General features: G+C 44.9%; 2 protein-coding genes across 7 annotated transcripts in view; one reads left to right on the top strand and one right to left on the bottom strand.

Moving 5' to 3' along the window:
* Positions 1-56: 56 nt before the first annotated feature.
* Positions 57-7,785, bottom strand: LOC121596430 (zinc finger protein 184). Of its 6 annotated transcripts, XM_041921382.1 has the most exons (11): positions 7,447-7,785; positions 4,402-4,760; positions 3,984-4,154; positions 3,349-3,910; positions 3,105-3,275; positions 3,005-3,047; positions 2,660-2,845; positions 2,498-2,588; positions 2,279-2,413; positions 2,096-2,195; positions 57-1,991 (listed from the first exon to the last, which is right to left on the bottom strand). In XM_041921382.1, exons 2-11 carry the CDS (start codon positions 4,588-4,590, stop codon positions 1,855-1,857), a joined length of 1,785 nt encoding a protein of 594 aa, XP_041777316.1. In that variant the 5' UTR covers positions 4,591-4,760; positions 7,447-7,785; the 3' UTR covers positions 57-1,854. The 6 variants fall into 6 exon arrangements, with proteins under 6 accessions (XP_041777316.1, XP_041777310.1, XP_041777314.1 ...); XM_041921376.1 differs by having other exon boundaries at positions 3,005-3,275; positions 7,447-7,784; XM_041921380.1 differs by having other exon boundaries at positions 3,005-3,275; positions 4,438-4,760; positions 7,447-7,784.
* A 3,180-nt stretch (positions 7,786-10,965) lies between these two features.
* LOC121596428 overlaps positions 10,966-22,679 on the top strand; it is a 42,835-nt gene continuing 31,121 nt past the window's right edge. Inside the window, exon 1 of the mRNA XM_041921370.1 lies at positions 10,966-11,853. The gene's annotated coding sequence lies outside the window, so the exon portion shown is untranslated. The remainder of the gene's footprint in view (positions 11,854-22,679) is intronic.

Here is a 22,679-nt window from a genome sequence, read left to right as displayed (position 1 = left end):
AGTTTCAAACAAATCCTTCTTGGGACGAAAATGATAAGCTTCAACTTCAAATTAAATGATAAAAATTACCTTTACAGTTTATTAACTACTTTCAATGTTCTTTAAATTATTTATTTTCCGTAATCGCGCATGTATTCAGAACTTCTCAGTGTGTGTGTGTTTTCCTTTTTCTTCATTAATCAATGTTGAAATTAAATTCTACCTTTCTTCTCCCTCCGGCTTGATATAACCGGCGTATTTGCTGTGGATCATGTGTGAGCTGTACTTTATACTGTTCTTTTTTTACAACGGTGATAATTAGAATGTAATGGTGCGCCGCCAGTAAAGACCGCATGCACGTGACGATTTGAATTGTAACATTTAAAAGTGTCTATTTACAGATAGATGCTTCTTTTAATCGATGCTGCACCATCGGGAGCAGTGCAATCTAATGGCTAACGACCAAAGACGATCAAACGGTAAAGAAACATCTCTTTTTTTCAGTTCCCGATCGTTTTCCGCGGAGTTAGCTTTAGGAAGCCTTTACTGGGTTAAACTTTCTTTCCTCAAAAATCGATTTTTTTTTACTCAATGCACTAAAAGTGCATCGCAGTCGGGAGAATTTTACACTGGCATTAAGGAGGGGGAAAGGGCATGGGAGTGCCGATATTTGGTCAACGGGGAGTATGTTGTTGTACGATTCTCCCGTGTTTCCTGTGTAAGGAGCTTTCAAAGAACCCACTCCACACTTATAATGTAGGCTTATGATAATGGCCACACACAACGTTCTAATAAAACGGACCAAACTGCTTCCTTTGTAAATGGTTTTTGGCACAACCGTTGTCAGAAGGTTGGCCTCGACCTGTGTGACACCTGCGCATTTACCCATTGGCTTCCCACGGTGAGTGTGCGGTAGCGTTCAAGTGTTGTCGTGTTGCTGCTAATTGAACCGCGTTCAATTCGAGCTTTTTGAAAGGTGGTGTATGTCGCTTAGATAGCAGTACAAATTAAACATAAAATTAATTACTACAATCATAATAATAAACGGCTAATGCAAATGAAATGCACCTATACTTAGTTTGTCGTTAAGTTAATACGCTCTAACCATCTATCGGTGTTTCGCTTTCCTCTGCATTTCGTATCGTCCCGTAGTTACAATGGTTCGCCCTATCATTTTCGTTGAACTTTCGCATGCTCGCTTTATGCTTCGACTATTATTCAGCATTGTATATGTAGATGGTACATATAAAAAACCCAACGATTTGAATCAGCACCAACGTGATCTTTCATATTACAATCGAAAAAGTTAGAAAGTTGTGTACAATTATTAGACAAAGCTGCTTCACGCAAGAATGCCCACACAGTAGAATTGCCTTTGTGTGTGTGTAAATTTTAACAAAAAGTTGCCAATTTACATAATCAAAATGTTTAACCATCCCTTACTGTACTAGTAAAAGGGAAAAATGTAATAAATTTAATCCACAGTGCACGGTTTTGTTGGGGGATATCATCAGGGTGAAGAAACGAAAAGAAAACTCGAATACAAAATTAACAAAGTGCAGCGCCATAGAGTAATCAACTGTCCTAATTCAACTACACCTAAATATATATATAGAGCTTCCTCCCCCCTTCTTTCTTATCGATAAGTAATGCATTTTTACAAACACACCAGAGCAACTCCACCCGTTCAGTGTGTATTACTAACTTTTCTACCTCACTATTAAACCTCCTGCATCGGGTCAAACTCCTAAAAAAAATGCACTCTCTCGCTCTCTCGTTCTCTCACACTGTTTACGCGACTAACTTAAACTTACGCTCACGGCACACGCGCTTAAAGGCGCGATAAATTTCGGTTGCCCCGTGTTTGCACACACTCTACATTCCGGTTATGATCACCTCGCGCGGTTTCTCCTCCATTTCGATAATTTCCTCCTTGTGCACCACCTGCTGCGTGACGACCTGTGCCGTTTGCTGCTGCTGCTGCTGGTTCTGATGGAGCGGCGTAGTTTGACCTGTGGAAGGGAGCAAAGTTGGGGGAAAATAAAATTTTAGACATCTGTTATCTGCGGGAGACATTCTCTAGGCCAGCATTCAATTGAAGCCAACCGTGGCGTACCATATTTCTCGTGAATTCCACGATGCCTCTTCAGCGCGAACCGATCGGCAAACGCCGCTGAACAGATGTCACACTTGAATGGTTTCAAACCGGAGTGCACCTGTGAACGAATGGGAAGGAACGAGATCGGTTAATTTGAGGTCCCAAGATACTCTCTTACTAATGATTTATTTTATTGCATACCTTTTCGTGATTCTTGAGATGCGCAGCCTGACTGAACGCGGACTGGCAGCGATTACATTTGTACGGTTTTTCGCCGGTGTGGATGCGCCGATGGTTCCAGAGCGTTGCGTGACGGGCGAATCCTTTGTCACAGACCTGTGTTAAATTGGGCGAAACAGATTTTTAATAACCATCACATAGCTATTACCACGATTTAGACGCTCCTTTCGCGCTACTTACCTCACAAACGTATGGCTTTTCGCCGCTGTGAGTTCGCTCGTGGTTCTTCAGATGGGGCGACTGGGAGAATTGCATGCCACAGGTGCCGCACCTTTAAAGAAAAATGTGTAAAATATCCCCGTCAATACTTCCATCATTCTTTAAATGCGTCCCTTCACTCACTTGTACGGTTTTTCGCCGGTATGGATGCGCATATGGTTCTTCAAGTAGACGGCCTTGGCGAACGCTATACCGCACACGTTACACTTGTAGTTCTTTTCGCCCGTGTGCAGCTTCTTGTGCGACCAGAGGCTGGAGTAGCGCGAGAACCGCCCTCCGCACGTGTTGCAGGTGAATGGTTTTTCCGGCCTAAAAGAGGGAAAAGAGCAGAAAACCGGGCAACCAAAAAGGCGCCGCCGCCCCTCGACGTGTTAGTAATTGTGGTGCCCTACAAAGCGGTGTGCGCGCATCTACCACTCGCGTGGGAGAGTTACGTGAACCGAGAGCAAACAAAAAAGGAATACCCACTGTTGATGCATGGACGATTGGATCAGCTTCTTCTGGCCACCAACTATAATTACACCAGAACCGTTACATTTGTTACATTTTGTGACAGTTGCTAAATTACGTTTTTTAACCGGATGCGCATTCTGCTGCGGTACGAGCGCGTGCTCCGCCTTGATCGGATGCATCTGTCCCGGCATCAGCGAGTCCATCGACGAGTTGCTGTTGGAGGCGTTCGGGATTTCGCCGATCTCGAACTTGATGTCACCGTCGGGCGCGACGAAGATTTGGGTCGCTGTGGGGAGGGGAAAATTGGGATTAATTGGTTTTTGCTACCAAAACCCGCTTACCCGCCTTGGAGTACTTACTACTTCTCGAGACAGGCTGTGCGCCATCGTTGCTGATGCAGGTTTCGCACCGGATCAGCTTCGGGCCCTTTCGCTTCGGGTTGCTGTGGATGGGCCCGTTGCACGAGATGCACTTCTGCGATTTGTCCGCCTTGGTCGTGTGTGTTGTCACCTGTTGCTGCTGCTGTTGCTGCTGCGCTTGCTGTTGCGCTTGCTGCTGCGCTTGCTGTTGCGCTTGCTGTTGCGCTTGAGCTTGAGCTTGCGCTTGGGCTTGCTGTTGCTGCTGCTGCTGCTGCTGTTGCTGCTGCTGTTGCTGCTCCTGGGCGTGCTGCAGCTGCTGCTGCTGCGGTGCCGGGTCGAGCGCTTCCGTGGCGACAATCTGAATCTGACCAAGGTTTTGACCCGTTTCTGAGATGAGATTTTGTGCCTGGACTAAATTCTGCGCTTGCGTTACTACCGTAATGGCATCCGATGTCGTTTCCCCATCCTGGTTGTGGGTGCGCTTGTGATGGTTCAGCAGGGTGAGATGGTTGAACATCAAACCGCACACATCGCACTTGAAGCTGATGTTGGATATGGTGTTCTGGAAATTTGGAGCGGGGGAAGCATTAGCGCATTATGTTGCAAGCGTTCAGCGAGTGGCCAAAACCGCTTACCGTGATGGGTTTGTTCACGACCAGCTGTCTGCCATCGACCGTGATCCCGGTGACGCCGTTCGGGATCGGCATCTGGTTGACCAGGGCACAGTTTGCGTACCCGAACGGCTGCAGGTACTGTACCGTTTTGGAGTCATCGGACAGCTGCGCCAGATTAACGGTGCTCAACGCCTACAAATGGCACCGAGAGAGAGAGAGAAGAGAGAACAAAATGCATCATATTAGTTCGGTTACGGTGTCCCCTTGCGGTTGTCGCCGCTGCCGCCGCCGCCGCCATCGTCCCCGGCTTTACAAAAGGGGGAGGGGGATTCCGAACAACAACAAGCAAGCAAACAGACGAGTACGGTATAGAAGAAAAATGCTATTTGCCAAACGTCTTTGTTTTTCTTTTGTGTGTTTCTGCTGCCACCCTTTTTACCTGGGACGTTGGCGTTAGCTTTTGTATCATATTCACATTAGCGTAGAACGTCGAAAACTCCGGCGCCTGCTGGTTCGTCTTTTGGCCCTCCAGCTTGGTGCCCTTGTTGATGTCGGTGGCGGTCGCGGTCTGATACTGGATGCCGATTGGGGTGCCCGTTGCCGTTTGGATGTTGTTGGCGGTGAACATTGCTTGCGCGTGGCCCACGACGACCCACGACTGCTCCTCGCCCGGTTGCTTGCTGCGCTGTCGACGAACTGTTTTCCTCACAGGCGGCTGTTTTCAAATACTGCTGCTAGGGATGACGATGATGATGAGGGGGCGCGTGAGCATAATTTCACGGCACACGATTAAAGCGTCTGCAAAAATAAGGCAAGAACAGAGAAAATAGGTAAGTGAAGAGGTCATTTTTTTTTTGTGGAAAACACACTAACAACTTCTAACATCTTAATCTTATCGCGCATTTCGTTGAAATAACTATCATCATAAAGGGTTCTATTTTTTTGTAAGCTAGCCCTAACTCTATCCCATACCCTTCGCTTTTCATGTGACGACCCGTAATTAGCACACATTTCGTCTGTTTGTAGTGGGTGAATTACTTTCCAGCCAAACATTGGACACACCAACGTGATTCGTGATCTCTCGAAAAAATTGAAAGTTGGTTGGAGCGCGTTAGTGGCAGCATATCCCTTGCAGCAAACACCTTGAGAACGTTCGTTCGTTCGTTCGTGATGGTGGTGGATACGATTTCACCTTGTACGACCCCCCCTCCGTTACCCGTGAAATCATCACCGGTTCGAGAGGGTGTGCAATGCAATGCGGAGCACATAGCGCAGGGTGAATTTTTAGTGAATGTAAAGTTGGAATATTTACCAATATGCGTTTTTCTGTTACTTCAATTGTTTACAGGAAATTGCCTCTCACTTCGTGCCGTTTCTTTGAAAGTTTGTCTTCACGATACCCTTCAAAGACAAAAAAAAATGCATTTTTGTTCTGTGAGGTACATCACAGCATACCAAGATGCACCCACCGCACAGCACACAGCAACCAGTAATGAGGAGAAGAAAAACAATTGTAAATAAACCGCGAACCAGCAACCGCTGCGCCAGTGACGTTTGCGGTACAACATCGCACCGCGTTTTGTTGCGTGAGATGGATATTTTTTTCCTCTCGCACGCACACCGCATACGCATCCACCACAACGCACGCACGTTTTTTCGGTCCGTTTTCTTGCGTTTAACAGTCAACCCCCCCCCCCCCCCGCTCCTAGAAAGAGAAGAAGCAGCGCAATTTATATGTTTTGTCTGCCAAATAAATTTGCCCCTCATAAAACAGGAAGAGGAGAGAGCACATGGAAAGGCACAGGTTGTGTGTGCGTGTGCAGTATGATAGATGTCTTTTTCCAACTGCACTTGGTGGAGGTGGATTAGGGAGAGGGAGTGAGTGAAAAAAAGCCCCGTAAACTCCCCGCATACCACACGGGTCAGGGGATGAAAATGCAGCGTACATCCCATCATCCGTCCGTTCACCCACCGCAAGAAAGAAAACCACCACAGGAGAGAAGCACTGGGCCAGGGAGAAGAAACAAAGCGGCCCGAGGTGCGTAAAAGAAGGACGGCGCACGCGTGAGCAGCACCACACCACATCACTCCCGCGCTATAGCCTACTTTGTCTACTTGGAAACAGAGAGGCGGCAGAAAAAAGATCCGTTCGAGCGAAGGAGACTGCACCAAAGCAAGTGCGCCCGCGCGTCTGTGTGTGCGTGTGCAAGGAAGGAGACAGGGCACAGCCTCGTTCCGACCGTGCAAACGCACACACACACGCACACACTCGCTCTGACGGGCGTCCCCGTCTCTGTTTTGTCACACAGCGCTCCGTTTGTATTCGTTCCTTCCCTTTTCTTTGCCAAAGTGCTTTTTCTTTGAAAGTCGAGACAAAAGTAGAACGTTTCGCGCGCGCGCTTCCCAAATCGTTGTTTCACAAGAGTGACCGCGCACACACACACACGTCCCAATAATAACACGGTCCCGCTTTTGCGGTCGCTGTTTTTAGTGGCCCGATGAGGGTTTGGGCGGGGCGGGGAAGAGGAAGTTCAGAAAATGCTTTCACGCCGTTCCTTTTCCGACGGCAAGGCAAACAGAATGCGTCGAGCTGCTGCACTTGAAACACGCACGGCATCGCTCCATCATGGGCAATATACATATATGTATATATGGGCAGCTTTCTAGCTGCTTTCTCTACCCCCAACGCACACACACGGCTTGGTATTACGGCGTCACCTCTTATGGGCATTCCTACCTACACACGAAAGCACAGGCGTGTCCCAACAGCACACTGGCAAAAGCACGGTAAATTGTGTTTTTCAGCACAAAATAAAGGGCTAAATGATACTTGAAATGCCGAAAAAAGCCTTTTTTCAATCACACTGTCAAATCTTCACACTAAGCGACTGCTACTGCTGCTGCTGCTGCTTGTGCTGCTCACAGTGTATGTGTCGCGCGCGCGTGCGGCCATTTGCTAACTCGCTCTCTCGCGGCTTTGTACGGGTGTATGTTGCTCGCACACGCACACCAGCGTAGCGTTCCCGTTTCATTCCAACTTTTTCCGTTCGCTCGTCTCGCGCTGCGCGTCACTTGCCCCGTGTGCACACGTGTATGAGTGCGTCTCTCTCGCTTGGTCGTACTGGGCTGCTCTGCTGCCGCATCATCGCATCAGCGCGCGTTCCACGGAGACGGAGAGCGAGAGAGAGAGAGAGAAAGGTGTTTCGGAATGGGGCAAAATCTGTGACGAAATATAGCTCCACCAGTACTATCACTCAATACCCTTTCTGAAGTGCGGGAGGAGGAACTCTTTGAACCACATATTTCTTCCCAATGTTCGATAGTTTGATCACATATTACACCGTCAAGCGTTGAAAGGTGATCGATTTTTTTTCTTTACTATTGTGAAAAATGCCCTCATTCGCCCCCCTCTCAGTCACACTATTGCAATGATTGAGCCTGTATAGGGAGCTTTCGGAGAGCGTTGTTCTCGTGACGCGCGTACCTTTTTTCTGTTAATCTGCCCCCGTGGCTTGGCCGAAAGTTGGGCGTCTGTGTGTCCGTCACCGCCAAGACAAATCACACACACAGAAATGTACGCGCGGCGTCGTCCTCCGGCGGGTCCGGAAATTGTGTCCGTTTCACGTAGAAAATCCACAAAACACACAGCACAACACCGCACACACAACAGACAAGCGGTGTGGCACACGGTTCTTTTGTCTCACTTTAATATGGCGGCGCAGTGGTTCGCAACTGTTCCGAACGGTGTGCAAAGAAGCAAGCAGGACGCGCACTACACGACCAGCACACATGAGAGGGAAAACGCGTTTGGCTTGCTCGTTTTGCTCCCTTCGCTTGTGCAGGGCGATGTACGCTCGAAAGTACGCGAGCGAGAGAGCGCACGCAAGACAGAGAGCGTACTGGTTTCGGCCGGAGAGAGAGAACGAAATGCTGCCGCGCTGCTGGTGTTAGCTGCGTGTTAGTGTGCGTGACGGGGGGGCTTTGAACACAATTCGTTTGCGGGTAGGAGACGGCACCACACGGGACGGGCCGCTTTGGGCAGAGATCCCGTTGAAGAACGGGAAATTGTATAGGGCCGCGGGGCGCGGAATCTGTGTGGAACCGGCAGAGGGAGAAGGATAGATCGGTGGTGGTGTTGGTGGCGTTGCGCTATTTGTTGCTCGCGGATGTGAGAAGCAGCACAAACGAAAAAAAACTCCGCACCGAAAAACGGTGAGCGCTGAGCGTGGAAAAGAGAACGCGCTGCTGTTTGCGAGAGAGCGACAGCGGCAGCGGGAACGACGAGCGTTCTCTCCCGTTCTTGTTCGCTCGATGCGCCGCTGTTCAATTCGCCCCCTGTGACGGGGCGAAATGATTTGAAATGTCGGTTGGCAACGGGCAAGACGGCATCACTTGCAGGTAGCGCGCGAGAAGCACAGTACCTAAATTAGGAAAATGAAAGGTAGAAGTCAAATTTTTGAGAAACTTATTAGTCAGGTCAATTGGCGAAGGGAAAAAAGCTTGTACCTAAATAAACAATTATTATGAAAAGTCAATTCCCTTCACCAGAGCCTATGAAATTGTTAGTTAAGAGCTAAAAAATTAACTGACAGCAAAAATAAATTTTGATTTGAAAAAATTTGGAAGTTCAATTATTCATTACAGAATACACTGTCTTTTAAAGCTACATTTGAAAATCCCTCGATACAAAAAAAAGGATACATTTATGTATATTCCAAATTAAACTAAGTAAAATTAAACCAAATTCCAAGCTAAGTAGCTTTTCATCAACTTTAAACAGCTGAAACTAAGATTTAAGACAGCTGGAAATTGGTTCATTCTTGTTTCTTTCAACTACAAGGAATTTAATTATTTTACAAGATTTAACGGTCAATTTGAATGCCTTCTTTAATTTTTTCATGAAAAATAATCAATTTATTGACCTACACAAGCAAATTATGAACTCTAAAGATTCTTTTTCCCCAAATATAAAAATTTTTAAATGCTCGTGTAAAGTAAATAAAAGCTAAAACTAGCATATAAAATACTGAATGCTGGAAACAACTCCCGCGCTACCAGCAGTGTACACATTTCCACGTAACATATTTTTCGCCCTTCAGCGTCATTTCCACTACGCGCATGTTCCACGAAAAATAATGTTTGGCAGAACATGCGGTAGCATTCGCTTGTTCAGCACACCAAAAATGTACCAAAAAAAATCACGTAAGAATTATAACTTTGACGGTAGGAAAGCATAATTATTTTAAATTAGATTTACACGACCAAAATACTATGATTCACACATCAGATTAGTGTTGTGTGAAATTTGGATGAATAGAAAAAGAGGATACTCATTTATCTTGCATCTGCGTATATTTTCCGATTTAAATGCAATTAAGCTCCGTTTATTCGGACTCTTCGGGACTCGACCTCGCTCGCACACTCGAATAACACGGATAATGAGTCAAAGTATATATTTTATCACAAATTCCTGATCCTGAATTTTAATGTTTTTTTAGAGCCTAGCCAGTTTCTATTTATTTCATGTTTTGACAATGAGAATATTTGACATGTGCCATAAGTCATGGCATTGTTTTATTACAATGTGCTGTGAAAACCGTTTTTTTTCTTTCAAACATCCTCTTCAGTACGCATTCTAACCTTTGTATTGAACTGTCATTTCTCAACAGCACGGATAAACGGACAGCCGGATAAAAGGTACCCGGATAAAAGGCGCTCCACTGTATACGGTTAGGAAAAATAGAACCCTCTTATTTTTTTGCATGCCTTTTTTAGGCATACTGAGAAGCTTTTGAATATTATAGTGCGGGCTTACTTATACCAAATAATTTCTTGAAAATAGCGTTACTATATTTCCCCGAATTTCAAATCATCGAATATCACATTTGTCAGCAAGATTATACCTAAAAATTTATTTTATATAAATTATTATTTTGTTTAATTTAAGTTCTTTTATAATTAATTTGATTAATTTACATTAGAACGTCGATTATCCAATAGTGGATTAACCGGCGGATGGCTTAACCGTGCGCATGAATTTGACAACCGGTCAATCATGGCAAGCGGTTTTTGAGATGGTCAGGTTGGCAAAAACATTTGTTGTGCAGCTGTGCAGTGTCTAGTGATATTTTTTAACTTCATTTTGTTAAAGAACAATTGTTTAGTCTATTTTTATTGATTAAACAATATTGTAGTAATGATAAATCGATTGATTGGAAGTAAATTCTAAGTAAAACCAGAGAAATTAAAAAATGTTATATGAACTTGTCATTTCTTAAACTAATATCTGTTGAAATCGCTTAACCAGCAACCGTCTGCCAGAATAATCGACGTTCTAATGTATTTGTTATTTGTTTGTTATATAATTTGTTCATTATCAGTACACATTGTACTTATTTGACACATGAACTGTCAAATTTAGAAAACTGCGTATCTTTGAATCCGTGGGTATCATCCGAGGAGAATCACATAATTTGAGAAAAGATTGTATTTTTTATATAAAAGCTTCTAAATATGGGTTTATTACAATTCAAATTTATATTAAAAGGGAACAACATTTTGTACAATCTCGATAGCAACAATCCTCCCAATATAATGCCAAGTATAGCATGCAGCGCTGCTTAATGGTGACGCTCGGCATCCTTACTAAACACCCTTTGCATGTTTTCCTTGAACTCCCATTCATCCAGATGTGTTTGATGCGTTTTGCTCGTTATGTTTGTCGAACATGAGAAGGCACAACAGCATTTGCCACAGTTGATTTCCCCCTTCTCCGAACACGCCTCAACCCCGTTTCCCAAAACAGCAGGACCTAACTTTCGCGTTCTCACCAACCACGAAATCGATCGGTCTGGTCTGGGCCGTCGTCTTACACCAATACCAGCAAGCCCGGCCAACCCCCTTACGCGGAAAGCTTCTGCATCTAGTTTCAACCCCGCCACATGGAACGCTCTCGCGATCGTCGCCGTGATCGCAGGTTCTCCCGTGGAATGCAGGCCACAAGCACCCAGCCGTACTACGGCCCCAGGCATCGAGGGCTCGACGTACCTTCTTGCCCTATGCCTTGTCCGCTCGCACGGCCAAAGAGAGTGAACGGCTGAGAGCGCAAAACACCGTACAGGGAGGGAGCGGACCGACCGTTTTGTGTTGAGCAGAGGCCCGCTGCTGCGCCTTTTGTTCGCTTCCATTCGCCAACTGACAGTCGAGCAGTTTGCGTTGCGTCTTTGCCGTGTTGTGTGTCTCGTGGCGTCTGCTCTGGCGGAAGCGTTACTTGCGCGGTGTGTGGCTATAGCATTCTCCCTGCACGCGGACTGTTCTCGGATTGTTCCGAGTGTGGAACGCGGGGCGCGGAGTTCAAACGTCGTAGAGGTTCGTCGTCTCCGCATGCGTTGCGGTCGTTGCGCGGTTGCCCCGACTTTGGGACCCGCGGATCCCGGGCAACGAGTTCGCGTGTGACCGGGGTGTGTTCTTGGACGAGTCTTGCCGATCGGTCTTGCTCGGCTTGTGGTGGTGTTGGTGGTGCGGATGCAGCGTTGCAGTTGCACAGGTTTCGCCCCGAGGGTCGTTGCCAGGTCGTTTCGTGCGTTTTGTGGTTGGTGAGTTAACTGTACACGCTAAATCCCGCCGGTTTCGAGTTTTGATAGGTGACTCTGTTTAGTGCCAGCAGTGTTAGTAGTGACAAGGAAAGGAAAGAAAAAAATAAATAGTGGATGTAAGCGAGTGTATGTACGGTTACAAAGGCTCCCAGGTGCAGTGTGTTGAATGTTGTCAAGCGAATGATTGTTGTGTGCTTATGCTCGAGAAGTGTCTGTTGTTAGGAAGGGTGAAGCTTAATCCAGCGATCGAAAAGACTACACAATCCACCGTGTGGGTAGCAGCGTTTGCAAGAGAAGTAAGTAGCCAACTTTCTTATCTACGTGTCTAGCGATATCAGCAACCCATCAACAACCGTTCCGCCTTACACTGATCGTGTGAGGGGGTTAATTTTGACAGAGAATTTCCTTCGCGATCGTACTGGCGTCAAGTTTCCCAAAAAAAAGGAAAAAAACCTACCCAACACGATTCCGCCGCCGTCAGCAGCACACCTATGCTGCAGTTCATGTTGGTCTGTTTTGTCGGTGTGCCTTCGTGTGCCACTCATTGAAGAGAACGAAACGGCTATGCTATATCCAAAAATGGAGGAAAGTCGATATGCCTTGCGCACCATCTGGCTGTGTGTGTGTGCGCGTGCGCATGCTGGCCGTCTCTCCGAACGGTGTGCGTCGGTTGTGTTGGTGTTGTGAAATCTTGCAGTCCGACCAAAGGAGAGTACACAAAAATACAACAAAAAAAAAATCCCCGCGGCCCGGAGGGCTCTGTCTTGTCTTGCGCATAAATCCGGAAGATGGAAATAAAGGCAGCTTTTATTAAGGGTAGCGCTCGGTCTGCTCTCGGGCCGGACCAGGCGATTGCGCTTTCTCGTCGGTCGGAGATCGGTTTTAAGAATTGTTGTTTGCCAAGACGTTTTGCTTGCTGCGAGATGCTGTGCTTGTGTGTGTGCGTGTGATTTACGTATGGGCTCGTTTACAAATGTAAGATCAGTAAGATCTTTGATGTTCAGAGTATATTTTTTTGAATTATTGGTTGACTATTTAAGCATAATGCGAATCCACAAAAATATGAAAAAAAAATCATTGCAGATCTATATCCAAACATATTACAATAAAATTAAATTTTATTTGTGTGTGCATATTTGATTACAATTACTTTACACACGCAAACCGTGATCGACACCTTCCCCGTGGGCAAAAAGACTTCAAGACGGCCTCCGTACCTAGTCCTAGACCGCTTTTTGACAGCTTGGATTTATGCTGAATCATATGCTTCGCAAACGGCAAACGATAAACAAGTTTGCGTGGCTCGGCTGTTTTTTTTTTTTTTTTTTTTTGGTACTGCAAAACTCCAACATAAACGATTCCGAGACAGAAAAAACAGCTTTTATTGCTGTGTGTGTGTGTGTATGCGGGACACTACTTTCTGTTCTGGTTTTTTGGGCAGTCGTTTCGCTGGTTGTGTAGCCGGGCCGAGAAGTGTTGTCACAAGTTGTCTTTTTACCCCGTTGCGTTAATTAAATGTAAAACCCACCTTCCCGAAGCAATCGATGTAAGAAAAATCCCTCCTTTATGGTGCGCGCGCGCGCGCGCATGTGTCTGTGTGTACTGTGCTTGCAGTCGAAAAACAAGTTTCGATCGCCGCGACGGATCATGTGTGTCGGGCCGGGGAGCCCGATTGCGCCGACCGAGGAGTCAGCGTGTTTTCGCTAGCGCACGGAGCGCGCTGTCCGCGAGACCTCATTGTTCGTTCTTGTTACCAGCTTTCCAGTCGCCCGGGGGTTGGCGGGCGACGGATCCCTTCTAAAACCACCCCGATTCGGAGCTTTTAGCGTTCCGCGCAAGGGGAAAGTAGTAGTAGTAGTAGTGGCGGTAGTTGTAGTAATAGCCCGTAGAGATGCTGGCTTTGCGATACGGGAATAGCTTCCCAAAATCTTCCCCGGGAAGGCAAGCTGGGTGTACACTTTTACTGGGAAAGTTGCTCACACCATCACACACACTCACACATACAGACACACTCGCACACATACACACAGGGAGATCGGATTCAAATCGGTATCGGGTGCTTTTTCGTTTGCGGGGTTTTTGTCGCGCTGACCTCTTAAAAAGGGCTTGCCGAGGGAAACCCATGTGGTTTGGTGCGGCTGCTGCGGCTGCTGCGGCCAGACGGATGCGTTAATCTGCTTTCGAACATCCGTCCGTGCTTTCTTTTCACCTGTGCGGTGGTTTGTTTGTGCAGGATTTTTGCAGCCATAGTAATCCTTTCCCACCTGCGTTGCGTTGCTGTGTGTGGGTGTGTTTAATTATGTGTGATTATTTTGAGCCCATCCTTCGAAGTGATTTATTTAAGGGTTGATGTTGATGCTGTTTAAAGCTTCCAAAAGATCATAAACAAATCTCGGTGAGAAAATAAGGGGAAAGATAATTAAGATGTGTATTATTTACAGTACCAAACTTTAATTCCTATTTGTTATAAAATGGGATTAAAGATGATATATTATTTTTACATTTTTCGACAATGACACGAAGATGGGAAAGAATCTTGTTCATGAATGTTTTCCTTGCATTATGCTTGCTACACATAATTCTTTTTCTGTTTTCCTTGTTGTTTTCATATTTCAAACGTTCTCAATATTAATAAAAATAGTACAACATAATATGATTTTATTCCCTTGTAGAATCTTATTTGGTGTCGATTGTTTTTGCTAGAATTTCTTAATTGATGTCGATTGATTTATTTAAGACATTTGAATAGGAGTCATCTTTTTTGTACTTATTTTTGGCAATACAGATGATTTTGTTTTTTTTTTTTGTTGAATTTAAACTAAGAACGAGTTTATTTTATCGTAAAAATGTTAAATTAAATTAAAGAAAGGCTTCTTTTTCTTCCTCTATTTGGCGTAACGTCCTACGTGGATATGCCGGCCAATGCAGACTTTCGAGATTTAATTCATTGTCACGCAGCCGGATAAGTCAATCCTTGCTACGGCGGGACGGTGCATTCTAGGCTTGAACCCATGACGGGCATGTTATTGAGTTGTTCGAGTTGACGACTGGGACTAGGAGTTGTTCGAGTTGACGAACGGGACCTTGAGGCATTTAGTTATTTTAAATTAAGGCTATTTGCTATTTTAGCTTAATTTAGATTACTAAAAGGCCGTCGGGAAAAATATAAAAGAAGTCTTTCAATATCCAAATTACTTCATTTTGTCAAAGAACTCCAGTGTATATCTAAATCTCTGTATATGATTGCACTGATTGAATTATTTAGAAATGTATTAAAAATGGAATACGATGAAATGACAGCCTTCCCCATCATCACATTACGTAATGCATCCCTCGATGTTATCACGATAATTTATAGTGACCCAACAAACCACACTGCTCGAATTTGACGCACATCTCACCATTGTCGGACGTCCACTGATTGTCCGTGCCTTTATGCTCGAAACATGTTTTATGCCCTTGATCCTACACGAAAGAAGAATACGGACGGGCAATTTGAAAGATCATCTCGTTTTCTGTTCTGGAATGTTCCAATCGTTTGAAATCATGATTGGAGCGTACCATATCCGTCGTTTGCGTCTGTGCCACTGGCGGTTGAGGTTGAGTTTTGGGAATGAGCGACCCAAACCCAAGAAGGGATGTGTCCCTTTCACACTGCCCTGGGTGGTCAACTGGTACGGAGAAACATACGCACACACACACAAATACGGAGAAAATAGATCAGAACAACGAGCAAACGATGCTCTATACATGCGGTACAACAAACCGTTCATCTAAGCGTTTTAGGTTTACGGGCGATTTTCGCTCGATACGGTCGTTTTTGTGGTTCGTTTTCCGCTCCGTTTGCTGGGTAGTGCCGTCCGCTGCGAGATACAATTTCCCTTCCATCTATCATGCTGCCGATGGCCGATGGCATATTGCTTCCTTGGTTTTGGTTTGTCTGCAACCGTACTTTTCCCCCCTTACCTGCGCCGGAAGAGACTAATGGAACTCGGGTGGACCGAACTCTACTTTCGGAACGCGGCCTCACGCCCCTCTGGTGGGCTATTATTAAAACGTGGATGCTGACCAACACACACACACACACCCAAGATACAAAGATGCGATGGGTTTGAGGTGGGGAGTTGAATGAATTCTTTAGATAACATCAGGGTCAGCCCGGCAGCCCGACAGGAAGAAGTGAACAGACGGCAAAAGAAACAAACCCGATTTCATTAGATTTGTCATTCCAAATCCCTTCTAATGACAGGGCTAGTTTACGCTCCCGTTTCTGTTCCGTTCTGCGTTCAAGGCGCTCCGTGTTGCGAAGCCTTTTAGTAACGGAGTGGCCGTTGCTACTGGCTGCAGCTTCGACGTGACCCACGCAAGCCACCGTGTGCCACGATCGTGATCGATTTGGACAGGCTGTAGCAAAATCTGCATTACCCGTTTTGCGCTTTGTTTGCGGTCCCTAGGGCATATGGTAGCCATAGGAACATCGAGCACGGTTAATGTCAATGGCCGAAGGTGGGTGATAGGAGTTGGTGTTGTTCCTGTACCAGGGATTGACCCTAGCCGAGAGCCACCGATCCGTGTCGTGACGGAAGGAAGGGAACGTATTGGGAATATTTGCAGTGAGCAGATGTTACCCAAGACCTAGACCCCGGGAACGTGTAAAGGAGCGACGAACAGGGGGAGGGAAAGCTGGACGCGAACCCTGAGCAAAACCAGTTTCTCCTGGGTTGATCGTACGGGAAAGTGTGTATCGATCGAAGGGTTGCAGAATGTTATTTTTAACACTAGAGCGCACGCGCAACGTCTATGACTTGACAGGCTCTTGGCGGTTAATTGCAGCGGGTCTTTTGTGAAGAATGGCGTCGGGGATATATTGGAGGATTTGTTTGGAACATTTTCGCTATGGAGATGACATATACTTCTTCCTTTTTCAATATCTCTACACTCTTAATGGCGGTGAGTTATTGATAAATACTCACACAATGGTATTAGTTCAACAGTCCAGGTCATAATGACTTAGGTTCTACATCAGAGTTCTTCGTTGACTTCAGCTTCATTTAAGAGATTACTTCAAAGGAAAATGAATGTATCTAATGCATTATTGTAGAGCTCCCAACATCCGGAATTCCCTAAACAAACAACACTTTATAGCATCTCAGTGTTAAACATCTTTAGATTCCGGAATTCCGGACTAATTTACACCGTGGAATGCATAACGCGGGGCGCGATCGAACGCGCACCGGGAGCGAAGGTGAACATTCCACATCCTGTGTCCGCTTCAGGTTGGGCCATGCTCTTTGCTGGGTGCTGCGAGACTCGTACAACCTTCACCAAAATGCCGACGAGACTGAGAAAACGGCCAAGCGAAAAAGACGAAGAAGAGTGGCGAACTAAACTAAACATAGTTCGACCCGATGCGCATCGTTTGGAAATGAAAATGGAAAGTTAAGCTTTTTATCCAACGCACCGTGGAATGCTTGTGTTTTTTTTGGTTCGTGTTGCACACATGTGTGTGGGCCTGTCTGTCTGTGTGTTCGTGTGTTACGGTTGGCAAGTGAAGGCTGGCGGCTTGGGCAGGGCATAAGGTGGAGAAAGTGGACAGTGTCGAAAAATAAAAATAAAATAAAATTGGATGGTAAAGCTTGGCGCTTTTTTCGAACGGTTTTTTTCACGTTTGAGGATGAAGAACCATTACCAGGCTTCTTCGGTTCGAGGCTGGAGAGAAGTAGAAATATTTGCAATAATTCCACTCACAGTTTACAATCTGCTATAAAAAGTAAATGATGTGATGTAGTTGAAGGAACACGTTCTTCAACAAAAAACAGCTGTGGAGTTCCTTTCTTTCTCGGTCGTTAATCCCCTCGGGCTAGAATATTATAACGATGCGTTGTTGGCGCGATTTCCTGCGAACAAGGCTAAACACAAGGTGTGTGAGTCCCCCGCGCATCTGCGTGTCGAATGTCTGGCGAATATCTGGAACGATAATATTAGAAGACTGTCATTGCAGACTTTAAGTCGCGAGAGAGAGAGAGCACAGAAAACTTTATCAAACCAGACGACGGTTTTTGTTTTACTTTTGTTTGGGGTTTCCCCCACATTTGTTCAAACTTGACGGGAATCTGGAGCTTAAATCCCTCTCTCTCTTACTCATAAGCACTCGTTTCTTTGTGTTCTAATGCGTTCTCGCCTGGGAAATAAAATGCAAAAAATTGCGAAACAAAAAAAACCCTGCCCTTTCGAAGATGGCATCTTGGGATGAGAGCTTGCGAGTGATTTGCGTGCCACATTCCTTGCATTCCAGCAGGCATGACGTCGCCCAGCGCAGGAAGCCCACGAGATGTTCGACCCAAACAAAGGCTCCACGGTAACGCAACAAGTAGCAGCTGTTGCTACCGACTGGATCGACTTGAATGTGAGTTTTTGAGGATCGATTACAAGTGACGATCGCCTTTATGCCTTACTTTCGGAGCACAAGCGAAATAAAACCGGGCGGCTGGGGTTTTGATGTTGTGTTTTTTTTTATTTCTTATTATGTATTACCTTCCACGTTATAACTGGTAAGGGAAATGGAAAGAAAAAGTTGCAGAATGGGGTGTGAAATATTTGGCAAAAATTTGGCATTATAATTGCAGGTTCCGATGGGTAGTGTTGAATAAAAAAAAATCCATTTATTGTGCCTGTATTGTGTAATAAGGCGTGAGGTGTTGGTCTGATGGGTGTTATGGGCAGTAATTAATGATTACCGGGTTTGGTATTTTTTGTAGATTATTGTTGGATATCGGGGTTTTTGTTGTTGCTGGAAGAGTGTACGTCATACGCCGAGGAGCATGTGATATTATAAGTGAGTCATGCGAATTGTGAAATGACATAAAACTGTTTCAACACTGCTAACTACGATCGGTTACTGGGTGGTCTAATGGTAAGCGCGCAGGTTCTCGTAAGAGAGGTTCTTTGTTCGATTCTCTACTCGATTGTGTTCTTTCGTAGCAAGATCTTTTCTATCCCGGATGCGACGAACTACAATTAGCTCCAGTCAGATTATATACATACTGACATGCTGCCACTGGTGCATTAGAGATCGTTTTATGCCAAGAATAAGAAGACAGAAGATAAGCTCAAACAAAAGAAAAATAATACACTCACGTTCTTTTTGTCGATTAAAAAAACTCCCATATTTTCTGAAAGTTTATTAAGCCACATGCTAAGAAGCCATTTGCCAGAACGTACGACTCAGCATCTAAGGCAATTCCACCCGGTCTCGCGCCCGGTCACGCATTATTGCAAAACGTTGCGTCAGTTGTGTTCAGTGAGTTCAGTGCTTATTTTGAGACCTGATGTAAAACTCCTACGTGTCGTTTTGGTTTCTTCGTGCCCTCGCCTTTCTCGTGCCCTCCTGCCAACCGTTCGATAAAGTGTGTCAGTAGCGGATGACGCCGTCACGAAGATGACTTTTATTTCTCCACCAACGGGAGTAAAAGGGTGGGTTTGTAGCTGTTCTAACGGCTTCCCAAAACGGGCCATCTGTTTTTTTCCTCTGTTTTGTTTATATATATGTTTTTGTAGCTTGAATAGGAAGGGTGAAAAGGTAGCACGAACCAACGAAACAAGAATTCAACGGTTCAATTAGCAAACAAACGACTTACTAATTTGTTGTGTTATAAGCCCTTTAGAAGAAACGTGAAGGAAGCAACCACCAGATCAGACTGTACGGTAACTGATGGTTCAGCTTGGCTACTCCAACCGTCCCGGGGCAGGTTCGCTGGGGCATCCGCATCCGGGTGTAAACATAATAGAGCTTCTCTGTACTGTCACGGAGTGTCATCAAGGTTCTAGCAGCTATTTTTTGCTGTTGTTGCGATTACCCTCTCCTCGCTCCCGTTATCAAAAGCGAACGGTTGGCAAATAGCCAAACGGGGTACAAAAGTCTCCGTAACTAGAGAAGTATGCCATTTCGTTGTAGCGAAATGTTTCGTAACGAAATCTAACTGACGAATATAACGGGGCTGTTACATTGGGCAAGGAATTTGCCCTCGCACTCTTCGCGTACTCTGGTACACCCTTCGGGCACTATCATTCGGGCTCGTGTTACAAAAAGCTCGTGTTTTGTTTTATCCGATGGAACAAATTCCGCCATCAACTGCAGGTTCACTTTGCAGGTTTCCCTTGAAACTGACGAAACGTGAGACCGCTGCAAGGTCGTCGCCGTCATCATCGTCGAGGGAGTGAATTAAAGTTTAACCGTACTGCTCCGACCTTCGCCTACATCCCGCGCGCGGGTTTCGTCGGTGTGACTTTTCGGTTTAGTTTTTCCTTCTTCTTTTTTGCAACACAATTTTAGGGCGCACAACACGCAAATCCACAAGCAACAGACAGAGAGAGAGAGAGAGGCATCCACGTCTGTGGGGATTTGTTGTTTTGGCGGGTGTGCGTTTTTACGGTAATGTGTAAGAGCGCACGAAGAACCACCCCTTCACTGCATAATGATTTTTGTGTGTGTTTTTTTGCCTTCTGTTTTTCTGTGCTAGTTGGCCACCATACAGCCTGCGAGGCACTCGCGAAGATAATGCCCGCCAAATAGCTCCATTTTCATTACCATTTGCAGCTCGCTGCGTTGGCTCGCTGAATTAGAGAAAGAAAACCGAGAAATATCAATCTCTATCCACGCACAGGGAAACCCATCCAGCGCTTGTAAACGTCGGTGGAAGAGGTTTGTGCTGAATTTTCCAAGCTAGGGGGAAAACACAACGATTTCAGCGCGTGCTTTTTCCCAACACGGAATGCTACGGCACGCGTTTGCTCGAGTCGTTAACATTTAAGTTGTCCGTAAATCAATGTCAGGGTTGTTGATTTGGAGTTTGTAAAAAAAAATAAACGAAGAAAAATGGAGCACCATGGTAAACACAGATTTGAACGAGAAAATCGGGTAGGCTGAAAGACTGATAACAACTGATGGGTTGTGATGGACTGGACGGATAGATGGTCCCTGTGTGAACGCTTCGGTCATTCAAATATTTCGCCCATAAGTATACCGTTTGGACAGGGTGTGTTAGGGCGGCTGTCTTTTAGTATTTTTTGTCCGTCCACCTTCGTTTGCATGCAACTTAGCGCTGTACGAATTGTTTGCTTTTTTTGTGGGGAGGGCAACGGTATGGTGGTGCGAAAGCTGGGCCGGTATTGTTGTCAAACCAAACATTCGGCAGTTTAACTCAAAAGGGTTTCGCACCAGGTTTGTATTCCGTATTTTCGTGGGCCGGCTACTGATAGGCTAAAGATATGTGGGTGAATAATGATTCGTTTGTTTGATTTACAGTGGTTGGTGGTGAGTAAGTGCTCTGTTTATTTTTCCAATCTTCTGTCCTACTATTGATCAACTGCGATGGAGGAAGGTCAGTTTGTGGATGCAATCGATGAATGCAGTAAGAAAATAAACAGATAAATGAGTTTGTGTGCTACTGGTAAATACAATCTTAATGGATATTGGAAGTGTTTTGGTGGTCAGTGGTGGTTGTTTCCAGATTCTTGAGTTCCTCTGTTCTGCTCGTTTAGGTCCTAAAAAAGTGCCATAAGCCTCAGCCAGAAGAACTTGACTTCAATTGTATGTTACAAGTTTATTAAATAAGTTATGATTTGAAATATGGTGAAACAATTTCACCTGGTCTAAATTCTATTGGTGAAATAGAATATTATAATGGAATAGCATAGAAAAATATACTTCGAAACCTTGGGGAGATATCAGAAAGCTATCTGCAATGTATTCTAATTTATTATTTTCATGCCAAAGTATTGGGGTATATATTAAGTATCTTTATCTTCTAGGTATATTGAGAGGATGGTACTATACCTTCTATATTATGATTTGCTGATCTTACCTAAACTCTTACATGTCTCTTTGGGCTCCAAATTTCCTTCAGAAATCACACAACATGCGAATGAAACACTTTTAAACGTCTTTTTAAGCCTATACCCAACTAATCAAAAGTTCATATCCCATTTTAAAGTTTGAAGGAGATAATAAACCTGCTTCTCGAGTTAGACAGTTAAATGACGAATTTGACAGCGAACCCATGGCAATTTTATCCTTGACAACAGTTTAATTCTCCCTTTTCTCCCAGAAGATTAGTAAACTTTTGTTTTGGGATTTACTATAGTATTTCATCCATATCTAGGACCGACTGCTCCGAAACGTCTATCTATTTTGAAATGAACTTTATTTTTGTTATTCAATACATTGGCGAATATATTTTTTGTACTATGTTGCATACCTTCCAATATCCTAATAAGTTTTAAAATGCGATCGTTGACTTTAATTGGCACTTAGAAAGACAACGTTAAGAGACCTAACAGAGACTTGGACAATTTTATGTATTTTGTTCAAGATATATCTATTGGATAACATGAACTTTGTTTGATTTTCAGATTTCTTCAAAACTGAATGTAATTTGAAGTGTACAATTGAACTGAAACCTATAGAAACTAGCCCAAAACTGGTAAAACTGAGTCGAAAAGACCTGAAACTGCACCTACAAAACTGATACACACATTCAGCAAACAGCTCATGTACGCTTCATTTACTATTACATAAATGTGCAATGCGTACGTACAATGGTGACAATTTAATTCCAGTCGCCCAAACCCGTGCAACACAGCCAGCCCGATTACGTAGTGGTGCTAATTATTGACCATGTCAACATTGCTGATATGTTTAATGCAATACCGAGCAGTCAGTGCGCTACGGGACCAATCAAACGAACAAGAGAGTATGTCGCCCGCGTTTTCCTCATTGCTGCCGCTGCTGTCTACGGATCACTCAACATTGCCATCAACTCTCCCGATGGGGAATTAAAATTGGCGCTTTACTGTTATTTCGAAACACACGAAACACACGAGTGGTGCCTGGTCCGAACAGGTTTGTGTTTATTTGAACAGATTTCGACCGACCCAAAACAACGAACCCTCCGCTGGGGGTGTTGGCGATGTAATGGAAAAATAAGTCACCGTAAAATATACCAACTACTCCTGGGTGAGACGGTAACCGGCTGGATATGTGAACTGCCCGTGCAAGGTTGGGTTTCAGTAAAATGACATTTAAAATGTCCGAGCAGATAGCAGTGGCTGTGTCGTACTCCCG

This window comes from Anopheles merus, chromosome 3R, assembly GCF_017562075.2.
Source record: "Anopheles merus strain MAF chromosome 3R, AmerM5.1, whole genome shotgun sequence".
Taxonomy (NCBI): domain Eukaryota; kingdom Metazoa; phylum Arthropoda; class Insecta; order Diptera; family Culicidae; genus Anopheles; species Anopheles merus.
The sequence above is the reverse complement of the archived record's forward strand: the minus strand, read 5'-3'. Positions and strand labels throughout refer to the sequence as shown.